Genomic DNA, 12,745 nt, shown 5'->3' on the forward strand with positions numbered 1-12,745 from the left:
GCATAAAATAGTTCCATGCAGGGAGACAGCATGTTTTTTTTTTACTGGTAGTTATTTGTTTTAAAGATATACTTCATATTTTATATTACTATACCTTGTATTTGAAATGTAGGATAATGTGTCCTTGCATTCTTCCGAAATTATCTTCCAACTACAGGTTACATCTTGTTTTTAGTAACCCTGTCTTCCGAAAACAAAAATTATTTTGTTTATTCATTTATTCACTAACTAATACATGTAATTCCTCGGTGACATTATCGAAGCAAAGATCTGTCTGTTCCCTTTGTAATGGCTGAAAATTTGTTTGTCATGGTAGAGCCCTGGGACTGAAATGTATGTTCGGAAAAATTTAAAATTTTTTGTGTTAAATTTTTGTTTTCCCCGACTCGAATAAAATTTGTCTATGCAAAGTAGCTTTCGCTCGAAATTTGAATCAAAACCTCTTTAAAAGGTGGCATCCAATCTTTTTTTTAAAACTGGGGGTCGAATTTGGTTTAAAAGCTTTACTTAAAAACTAGAAAAATTGGGTCATTGGTAGGAATTTGGGGGTATTTTCTTTTTGGGGCGAAAAAAGGTAGATATTTGGGAATGAGTTTTAGGATTTAATTTAAATGAGAACGTACCCACATTGCTGGCGATGTAATGTACGGACACTTCCACGGACTCATTTGTTTACACATGTATATATTATGTGTTTTTTTTAAAATAAAGTAGCATGCCCTTGTTATTAAACATATCCAAAAAAATCTTTCTTTGTTTATTAAATGGTCTAATCAGTTTGTACGCAATGATTGTAATTTAATATTTACTACTCTATAAGAGTTTGTAGTCTTTCTGTCGCAGGCCATTACAGGCAGTGGTGTACACACACATTGCTCGACATGTCACAATATTCGGTACACGGTCTAGAATTCAATTTGTGGTAACATACTGATCACTTTTAAAAGTTTGTTGTAAATTTTAGATACATTTTTATCAACTTTTAGTATCTAATAAAGTGACTATTTACGGTTCACTAACTTCATCTGCCTATATATGTTTGGTGAGTGTTATTGATTAATGTTGGATATATTATAATAATCGCATTTTCATCTGTATATTAATGTTGTAGATCTCGTCAAAAGCGCCCCCTATCTTCTGTTCTTTCAATTTCGTGCTCTTAATCGCCTTCTTTTTAAACCAGTGATGTACAAAATGTTAAAAATAATTAAGGGACATACAACTTGATTTCTTTGTAGTTTATATTCGCAATATTGTTGCATATATATTTATCATATGTATACATGTTTTATCCTTTTTGTACAGACGTGATTGAATAAATTTGTTATTTCTTTACGGTCTTGTTATAATTCACCTTGATTCTGCTTAGACTTTTATATACAAAGAAAACGACCTGTTGTATTAACATTTACATCTTTTTTACTCAAAGACTGTAAAATCATTTTATTTCTTAAAAAAAAAAAAAAAAAAAAAAAAAAAAAAAAAAAGAAAGAAAAATCGAAACGTTTGATTTTTACAGATTGAAAACTTATATTTTATATAACGGAAAAAAATGAATAAATGAATAATAAAAGACTTACGAGAATAAATCGTTCGTAACGCTTTACACTCTCATCCAGCACAGCAAAACTACATGCACTTTGCTGGTTGATTGATAGATCAGGTTTCAAGATTATAAAGATATATGGCAACATTCCAACTGAACTGGTAAAGGAAGCCCCATTCGTGCATTATTTTAGACACAGTCATCTGAGTGAAGCCTACGACCCTCCGTAAGCAAGCTGCATATGTTATTGGTCGGACAAGCTGAATTGTAACTTTTAAAATGTTCGTGAAGTTGGCAGCCTAGCAGCCTAGCAGCCCAGCAGCCTGAAGTTGGCAGCCTAGCAGCCTAGCAGCCTGGCAGCCTAGCAGCCTAAAGAAAACTTAGAATAGTACAAACATGAAATCGTCGGATATGAATCGGAAGCACATACTTAGACCATTGCACGTCTTATTTCAGTATCGCGATCTTTATTTTTTTAAATATTGAACTTTGTTTTTGTTTTGTTTTTTTTGACGCTTCGAAATTTGTGAAGTTAGCGGCCTAGCAGCCTGGCAGCCTAAAGAAAACTAAGGAAAAATACAAACATGTAAACCGTCGGAAATGAGTCGATAGCACATACTTAGACTATTCCACGTCTTTTTTCAGTATCGCGAACTTTATTTTTTTAAATATTGAACTTTGTTTTGGTTTTTTTTTTTTTTTTTGACACTTCGAAATGTGTAATGTTAGCAGCCTAGCAGCCTGGCAGCCTAGCAGCCTAGCAGCCTGGCAGCCTAGCAGCCTAAAGAAAACTAAGAATAATACAAACATGTAAACCGTCGGAAATGAGTCGGTAGCACATACTTAGACTATTCACGTCTTTTTTCAGTATCGCGAACTTTATTTTTTTTAAATATTGAACTTTGTTTTTTTTTTTTGTTTTTTTTTTTTTTGACACTTCGAAATTTGTAAGGTTAGCAGCCTAGCAGCCTGGCAGCCTAGCAAGCCTGGCAGCCTAGCAGCCTAGCAGCCTAAAAGAAAACTAAGGACAATACAAACATGTAAACCGTCGGAAATGAGTCGGTAGCACATACTTAGACTATTCCACGTCTTTTTTCAGTATCGCGAACTTTATTTTTTTTTAATATTGAACTTTGTTTTTTTCACTCTTCGAAATTTGTGAAGTTAGCAGCCTAGCAGCCTAAAGAAAACTAAGGATAATACAAACGAAATGAGTCGGTAGCACATACTTAGACCATTCCACGTTTTATTTCAGTATCGCGATCTTTATTTTTTTAAATATTGAATTTTATTTTATTTTTCATTCTGACGCTTCGAAATTTGGGGATTAAACATGTTTTCGAATAACGTAGGAAGTAGTCTTAATCTTAACATTTTCGCGGCTAATAATGTCGCTGTCTATGGACAATAAGCGACGTCATGTGACTTATTTATGATATGCTATTTTGTATGTATATGTTAAAATGAAGTTGACGATGTTCAACGCATATTTATTTTAGGTCTGTAAAGATAAATCGGTTGAAATGTAAAGAGATATACAATGCATATGTTTAAACGAGCACATTAATGAATATAAAGATTATCTGAACTTAAGAACAATACCCATTTGATCAATAGCCGCGATACTGAAATAAGACGTGGAATAGTCTAAGTATGTGCTACCGACTAATTTCCGACGGTTTTCATGTTTGTATTATCCTTTGGTTTTCTTTAGGCTGCTAGACTGCTAGGCTGCCAGGCTGCTAGGCTGCTAACTTCACAAATTTCGAAGAGTAAAAAAAAAACAAAGTTCAATATTAAAAAAAAATAAAGTTCGCGATACTGAAAAAAGACGTAGAATAGTCTAAGAATGTGCTAACGACTCATTTCCGACTTTTACATGTTTGTATTGTCCTAAGTTTTCTTTAGGCTGCTAGGCTGCCAGGCTGCTAGGCTGCTAGGCTGCCAGGCTGCTAGGCTGCTAGGCTGCTAACTTCACAAATTTCGAATTGTAAAAAAAACCCAAAAAAACAAACAAAGTTCAATATTTAAAAAAATAAAGTTCGCGATACTGAAAAAAGACGTAGAATAGTCTAAGAATGTGCTAACGACTCATTTCCGACTTTTACATGTTTGTATTGTCCTAAGTTTTCTTTAGGCTGCTAGGCTGCCAGGCTGCTAGGCTGCTAGGCTGCCAGGCTGCTAGACTGCTAACTTCACAAATTTCGAATTGTAAAAAAAACACAAAAAAACAAACAAAGTTCAATATTTAAAAAAATAAAGTTCGCGATACTGAAAAAAGACGTGGAATAGTCTAAGTATGTGCTACCGACTCATTTCCGACGGTTTACATGTTTGTATTTTCCTTAGTTTTTTTAGGCTGCTAGGCTGCCAGGCTGCTAGGCTGCTAGGCTGCCAGGCTGCTAGGCTGCTAGGCTGCTAACTTCACAAATTTCGAATTGTAAAAAAAACCCAAAAAAACAAACAAAGTTCAATATTTAAAAAAATAAAGTTCGCGATACTGAAAAAAGACGTAGAATAGTCTAAGAATGTGCTAACGACTCATTTCCGACTTTTACATGTTTGTATTGTCCTAAGTTTTCTTTAGGCTGCTAGGCTGCCAGGCTGCTAGGCTGCTAGGCTGCCAGGCTGCTAGACTGCTAACTTCACAAATTTCGAATTGTAAAAAAAACACAAAAAAACAAACAAAGTTCAATATTTAAAAAAATAAAGTTCGCGATACTGAAAAAAGACGTGGAATAGTCTAAGTATGTGCTACCGACTCATTTCCGACGGTTTACATGTTTGTATTTTCCTTAGTTTTCTTTAGGCTGCTAGGCTGCTAGGCTGCTAGACTGCCAGGCTGCTAGGCTGCTAGGCTGCTAACTTCACAAATTTCGAAGCGTCAAAATAAAAAAAACAAAGTTCAATATTTAAAAAAATAAAGATCGCGATACTGAAATAAGACGTGCAATGGTCTAAGTATGTGCTTCCGATTCATATCCGACGATTTCATGTTTGTACTATTCTAAGTTTTCTTTAGGCTGCTAGGCTGCCAGGCTGCTAGGCTGCCAGGCTGCTAGGCTGCTAGGCTGCCAACTTCAGGCTGCTGGGCTGCTAGGCTGCTAGGCTGCCAACTTCACGAACATACTTTTAAAGGGGTTAAAACACTGACAAATAATTTTAGCATTTAGCTCATATTTGTTAAATTTTACGAACAGCAAATCTAAGACATGCGATGCGTTATTTAATGGTCTTGATCAGAACAACACTGACAGTAGACTTGAAAAAGTTGTGGATGCCAAGGTAAATGCGTGTCGTGTCAAATACTAATATATAGAACTGTTAGTAATGGCCTGGTTAAATCACGGACATGAACGTTACAGACCTCTTAACTAAAATGTATGTTATAATTCTCACTGAATATAAAGAAAAACAGAGCTGGAATATCTTTCTGTAATAATAAATAACTTGAGACATCACAGTGATAACGGACAGACTGTTGTATATATACGTAGGGAATAACATACATGTGTTCAATTGTGTAAAAATCACATGGCACAATTATCTAATTAATGTTTGATAACATACATGTTTTAGTTGCAGTTTATTTGTGAAAAGAAAACTCACCCATTGCAAATTTGACGCACAAGTACATAATTATAAAGATTGGTTTGACTGTTTACAAAAAATGCAAAGGGGATTAATGTAGGGGAAAACAGACTTTAGACAAAGGAAGCTAATCGTGGAATGAATTAAAAGACATGTGAAAGTACTCCCCCTTTGATGCCCCCGTAGTTTAAAATTATGTATGAGGTATTTGTTTTCCCCAATCCCCCTTTTTGATTTTGGAGTTGAACAGTTTTTTCGGACAAAATAAATTTATTTCTTTTTGTAAACCCAATGTTATTCTTGGATTGAGTTTTTCCCAATTTTAAATGTAAAAAGTATTTCAACAAAAAAATGTTTTGTAAAAAAACAAAACATTTCTGTTTTTCTGAAAAGTAGCAAAACCTGTTCGGCTACAGCGGATATATTGGGTTTGTGTATACGCCGACAAAACGAAATTCTTTCTTTTAATTATATTTGGGAAACCCCTAAAGTTTTTATATTTTTTAAAAACCATGTGTTTAAAAAATGTTTTTCATATATAAAATAACATATGTTAAACCCATCGTCGGATACCCACGATTGATAAACATGTCACATAACATGCAATCAATGTTAATGATAAATGTTAGTGGTTCGGCCGTGGGTATCCGACGATGGTTAAACCAGGACCAAATTAAAATCATGTGTCAACAAAAATATGTTAAACTCATGATTATCACATGTTTTTCATATGAAAATATGCAAGAAATTCTTATACTGGTCATAAACGTAGATTGTGTACGTTTACGTACAATTATGCATGTCCAAATTAAAAAAAATGAAATCTTTTAACTTAAATTGTAGTTTATCATTTTAGATCTTGAAGTGAAAACGGTAAATCACTATTTGTTAGATCGGGATAATTGATACGTTATTACATACGGGGAGGAACTGTTACACGAAGGATGGAGTTCTTGTGATAACTGTTACAAAGTTCGTCGGAAAACTTTTGTATATACTACAAAAAACACTTGTCAAAAATAATAATTTTCATGATTAAAAAGTGAGTTTTAGGTGTTAAATCAAACTTTAATGATTAAGCTTGCCTTACATCTTGTATTATGTTTTATATGTAATTTTATGTATACATGTAAAGATGAGACTGAAATAAAGAAATAAATCTATTATGTGTCAAGAACAAATTCACGGGCGGGCCATTTTTCATTGCCTCTTGCTTAAAATCTGGTAGTTTTGAGTAAAAATTTTCAAATAATTTGCCAATTCGCCCGTATTCGAGTCTTCATCATTGTCATACATAATTACCTAATTATAATGCAAAATTGCAAACATAAAGCACCGGCTAACAAATTTATACCCGATTTTTCAAATGTCATGGAGTTCTTTTGATAACTTTAAAGATGTCCTAGAGTTCTTATGATAACTTTTGTTACTGCCGGAGTTATTCTTGTACTAAATCATGGCATATTTAACGTTGTTTTTTTTTTATTATTTAAAAAGGTTGTTAATCATTATGAAATGTAAACAATTCCTTCCTCGTGTTACAAGTACAGTACGTATATACATGTCATGTACCTCTCAAATAAACCTTAATGATTTTTGACAGATATTTCAACTTGTTTAACCGTGCACATTTAAAGGAATTAATCATTATAAATACAAAGAAGTAAGTGAAGTTATTTCTATATCCGTTTTTCTTAACATTTTGTAACACGTTAAATGATTCTAAAATTATGAGTATTCGATTATTATGAGATTCAACATATAAAACAGACGTCGATGAGGATTAAAGATAATGCAAATTTTAATAAAACACATATACAAAGGGAAAGAGTATCAGTTTCATGATAATTTAATTCTGATTTAATTTGATTTAATTAAACAAATCGACCTTTAGATGACAAGATGATTTGACTTTTAATAATGATGTATAATATTACTCTCAGATATCTTAGGAGTGACTTTTGACCTGATGTTTTGTTGTTTTGTATTAGCATAGCCAATGGCTTACCCACAGCAAGTATATCCCCAACCCCCGGTATATGCACAGCCCGCATATCCGCAACAAGGATATGGACAGCAGTTTGGAGGATATCCGCAACAAGGTTACGGTCAACCAGGATACGGCCAACAATCGTATCCTCAAGGGCAAACAATTATTGTCACTCAGCCTCAGACGTGAGTGTCGCCTTAATTATCGATAGATGGTTTAAACCGTACTTTAAATAGCAGAATAATAATTTGTTTATTTTGTTGCGGAACATTTTATTTTGTTTAAGTTCATTCATGTGTATTAAATAACATAGACGTACGTTACGTTAGATGATACAAATCTTTCGAGAATCGACCATAAGGCTATGGAAAAGATAAAAAAAATTGGTTATAAATTTTATAAAATTATTCCATACGATATAGCTTTATAAAGTTTATATATAATGTCACTGTTTTACTAAAAAAATCATCACTAGTTTTAATTTTATAGTTCAAGCTGAATTATTTTTTTAGATATATTTCAAGCTTATGGTTATTATACGCCCGTTTAAAAAAGGTTAATATATGCAAGATCAATGTCACTAAAGATGATAAAATATAGAGATTTTGTCCAGAGCATATCCCTTACACATATGGAGGGATTCTAATGAAACTTAATAGAAATGTTCACCACTACGAAAAGCTGTGTCATGCACATGAACCGGGTCTCTAGGTCAAAGGTCAATATCTCTAAGAGTTCATTGAAAAAACGCTTGTCCGGAGCAAAACTTCTACATGTATAAAGGAATTCAATATAACTTGGCACAAATGTTCACCATAGTAGGGTGGAGTGTCACGTGCAAAATTTAGGTCCCTACGGCCAAGGTCAAGGTCACACATATGGGTCTAGGCAAAGATAAAATATGAAAATGTGTATCCGAACCATTTAGTCATCATTTATTAAGGAATTGACAAATGGTCATTATCATGACTACGGATATGAAACATGTAATTTAGGTTAATATATGCAAGGTCAAGGTCACAAAAGATAATAATATATATATTGTGTCCCGAGTAAATCCCCTACACATGTGTAGGGATTCTAATGAAACTTGATAGAAACGTTCACCACTATGAGAAGCAGTGTTATGCGCATAAACCAAGCCTCTAGGTCAAAGGTTAAAGTCACACTTAGAGGTCATTGAAAAACGCTTGTCCGCAGCAAAACATCTACATGCATAGAGGGATTTAAATATAACTTGGCACAAATGTTCACCATTGTAAGGCTGAATGTCGCGTGCAGAATTCAATGCCTGTGGCCAAGGTCAGTCTCATACATAGGGGTCAAAGTTCAAATAAAAATATGAAAATGTGTATTCGGACCATTTAGACATCATTTATTAGGGGATTGAAACACAAATGGTCATTATCATGACTACCATTGTGAAGTTAAGTAATGCGCACATAATCCAGGTCCCTGTTACCAATGTCAAGGTCGTATAGAGGTCAAAAGTTGTAAACGGGAACCATTTAGTCATAATTTATTGACGGATTGTAATACAAATGATGACTATCATGACTATCATGACTACAAGTGTGACACATGTTATTTAAGTTAATATTTGCAAGGTCAAGGTCACTAGAGATAATAAACTATCCAGGTTTTGTCCGGATATTGCCCAGAACATTTCTCCTCTGTGCATATCTATAATGCCCATATTTCTGACAAAAGTTTTTGTGACGGGCGTATTTTGCGACGATGTTGTGTACCAAGTATACGTAAGTGTTAATTAGTAAGCATTTACAAAATTAAATTGGTCAAGAACGGCGCAGGAGGCATTCGTGTGACGCTCGTGTATTATCGTGTACTTTAAACGAAACATTTAACTCTCCGATCGTAAAACGTCGGCTCCTCCATAAGAGGCTGTGTACGTAAAACACGAATACACAATGCGCCCAGGTTATCAGCCAGTGTTCGTCGCGAGGGAGTAGCACAACTCTTTAAATTTCTGCAAACTTTAATTAATAATGGAATTTGTTATCAACTGTTATATTTTCTTTGCCTGATTGTGTTAGAGGTCTATTGCGAAGCATCATAGCCATTGAAATCAAGTTGTAATCTCTGGCTGGAACGAAACTCCTTGAATCTTTCAGGAAAACGACTTTATTGTCAAACCCTTTTCAGAGTTCAACAGCCACAGAACAACAACGACAAAGACCGTGTGGTGCAGTGCTGTTTACTGGCAACATTAGTGGTAGTTTGCTGCTGCTGTCTGATGAGTGACTAGGAACCAGGGAAAGTCGAACGCTTGATTATGATACTTTTATATTTAGATACATGTACAAATGTAGAACTATTGTGACAAGAAGGGATTTTGCAAAAATATGACCGATATGAGTTTATGATTTGACAAATCCAAACACGAGCACCACAAGTATTGCTTTTGTTGTTGTTGTTGTTTGTTTGTTTGTTTGTTTGTTTGTTGCTGTTGTTTTTACTAAAGATTTGCTTAAAAATCTTATAAAATAGTCACATGGGTGAAAAAGGCTTTCATTTGATATTACATGTAATTAACTTATTATATAATAATGCAAACAATTTTCTCGTACTTTCATTTCGAACTTTCATTGTCTTTCTGCTACTTATATTGGCTGACACCTAATCTGCATACGGGATTTTACACATACTATAAGGGGAATTTGTGCCTCTAAAACGCCCAAATGATCTTCTCCTCTTTTTTAAAAATATCGTTCTCTTAAAATTTCTACACTTAAAGAGAACAAGAAATATTATATATATTTCGAGATTTTTATAACATTGATGAAGTAAGTACCAACACTTAGTGCAAAAAAATCAGATCATTCGCTCTAATTCTGTCTAATCATTGTGTCGGAATGGCCCACAAAAAAAAAGCATTTTAAACGTTTTCTACTAGAATAGACCTAGATATTCGCATTACACAATCGATCTTCAATTCACCATTCTAAGTATATTTTTTTTAGTCTTTATATAATAACTTTTCCGTTTTAAACCCAACCCCCCCAGGCTTATCTTATTGTTAAGATTTTCAAAATTTTGTTTGTTTTAAAATCCTTTTTCGGCACCCAAAATTGAATTCCTTTTTAATCGTTTTTTCTCTTTTTCACCCCTTGTGATCTTAAACCAATTACACACCATAGTAACAAAACGTTCATGTTTCTAAATAAAATATTTTACAGCATGATTTCTATGTCTTGTCTAACTTTGCACTTTGTGAATAATATTTATAATGGTGTTATAAAACCATCAATTTAAATATCAAATCTTTCTATAAAGAAATAATTGAATAAACTTTTGTTTTCTATTTATGTCTTTTGTTTTTTATCTCCAATTAATTTAGTACCATTTTTTCTCAGAAACGTAAAAACCCCCCAGTTCCTCAATCGTCCCAAGGGGGTAACAAATGTTCTGGTTTTTTAGTTAAGCTTGTTTCCTTTGGTATTCAAAAACGATAGTCCAAGGATCTTATATTGTTAAAAACTTAAAATATACTCGCTACCAGTTTTCAACCAATTTAATGTTTGAGATCCACTTCTTAAGAAGAATTAAGTTCCATTTTTTACTTATCTGGAGGAGGAAAAAGTCACAGAGAACAGGTGGAAGTGTTGGATTTCACTGTGTAGGAAAGCAGCTGTTTCTTCACTCGCAGCATTATTAAGCACCAAAAACACCAGAATTTTATCGGTTTTAAAACTTCACTGAAAAAACCCACCCGATGGGAAAAAAAAAGAGAACCGGGGACACGCGAATCTTCCCGGGTTGTGCCCGGGTGGTTTCGCACTTTTTTTAAAATAATGAACTTGATATGTATTTTGTTGTTTTAAATTGTAACAAACGCTTCATTTCCATTATTACACTACATTTTGATAAATAGTATTACAAATACAATGTATTATAATATTTCATTTATGAAAACACATTATCCTTTTGGTTTGTAATGACTAGTTAAAATTCAATAAATGTACTAAAATAACAGATAATAAAGGTAAAGGTAAAACATTGAGATATAAATCTATATAATAAGATATTTGGAGAAAATCAACACAAACTTGTAAAAGCGGACTATATGGTTAAAATAATTTACAAAAAATTCTCAACCACATTACTTTAAAAGTTAACAAAAGAAGAAGTCCTTTAATTACTGAAGTATTCCCAATACATTTTTCTAGCTTAATTATCTACAAAATAACCTTAATTAAAGTACATGTATGACAATAAACATACAATAAAGAAGCCAGTATTTCAATTTATTTACAGGTTACATTATCAGTCTTATCGTTATAAAGTTTTGTTTTTTGGTGTTTAGTATTTTTTGAAAAAGTCAATGAATTTTTTTTTAAAATCTTTTGGATTAAATGGAAATTAAACTGAAGTTTTTTACTCCTGAGGGATTTTATTCATTTAAAAACCCGCTTACTATTAAAACGTTTTAAGTTTTATCTAAAAATAGTATGTGCTAAATAAAATGTTTCTATATGTGTTTTGAAAAATACATTCCATTTAATAATTATTCTGCCGTAAAAAGATCATGTGTGCTGAAACTTTTTTTTACCAGAAACAAAAAATCAGTTCTGTTCAGTAGGAAACAATGTTTAATATAGAGTGATGACATATTATTATTTATAAAGTAATTCTGATAATTCGATAAAAATGTCTCGTAAATTACAAGATTTCGTGCACTTGATGTCACGTGATTATAACGCTCGAGATATTACCGAAATGGGAAGTTACGTCACTTGGCTACGTAGACGAATCACGGTGTTGAAGAATATTGATACTCGTATGTTTTGTATACATTATTTTCTTTTTCGAGATATTCAATTCAATTCTTTATTAATTTTGCAATTAATATTTATAATGTTTACAATACCGATACAAATATAAAAGAAACACAACCAAAAAAAGTAGGTAAAACGGGAGTGCATGCTGGCCTACCCAGGTTCTGGTGACAGGGCTTATCACCTCGGTTGAATCTGGTAAAGGAATAAAAAAACTGACAAAGGTGATATAATTACGACAGTAACAAACAATATACAGGCTTATTTATATGTGAAGTTTGTACATGAAAAAAAATCTTAGCAATAAATTGAAAAGTGATTTCTAAAACTTACCAATTAAAATTTTATTTTAGTGGGACAAGATTAAAAATCCTATTACAATATAAACTGCTTGAACCAAAAAAGGTGAAATCATGCGACTAGGCTTTCAAATGTTGGAAGCTCAATTCTTTTTGTTTGCTGTTGAAATGTCTAAATTTTAAATGGACTGTTCCTAATTTAAAGCTGGGCAAATCCATTACACAAATTTAACTGTTTTTTTTTTTTAATTTTAGCGATAGACCATACAGAAATTTTGAAGAAATAAACGCCCCTTGTTTAAAGTAGCCTACATGTATATAATTACTGAAAACTGGTTCTTTTTGAAGTAGTTATTGATAGAAAAACAATTATAAATTACCATTACAATGCATATTTTAACTATATATTGAAAAGTAATTTTAAAAATAACCAAAAACTATTCCAAATTTTACATATAGATTGACAAGATTGTTGAAAATAAAATTTAAATTTTTTTTTTTGTTAAAAAACTAAAAGGGTTGG

The 12,745-nt window shown here is 32.6% G+C and overlaps 1 protein-coding gene across 1 annotated transcript; it reads left to right on the plus strand.

Annotated features, from left to right (window-relative positions):
* Positions 1–6,644: 6,644 nt before the first annotated feature.
* On the plus strand, positions 6,645–9,521 carry LOC132744654 (uncharacterized). The gene is made up of 3 exons (XM_060733413.1): positions 6,645–6,800; positions 7,129–7,312; positions 9,291–9,521. The coding sequence occupies exons 2-3, from the start codon at positions 7,137–7,139 to the stop codon at positions 9,391–9,393; spliced, it is 279 nt and encodes a 92-aa protein (XP_060589396.1). The 5' UTR covers positions 6,645–6,800; positions 7,129–7,136; the 3' UTR covers positions 9,394–9,521.
* Positions 9,522–12,745: the final 3,224 nt, after the last annotated feature.

Source organism: Ruditapes philippinarum, unplaced genomic scaffold (assembly GCF_026571515.1).
Source record: "Ruditapes philippinarum isolate M1 unplaced genomic scaffold, ASM2657151v2 ctg9792_1_1_1_1, whole genome shotgun sequence".
In the NCBI taxonomy this organism is placed as follows: Eukaryota; Metazoa; Mollusca; class Bivalvia; order Venerida; family Veneridae; genus Ruditapes; species Ruditapes philippinarum.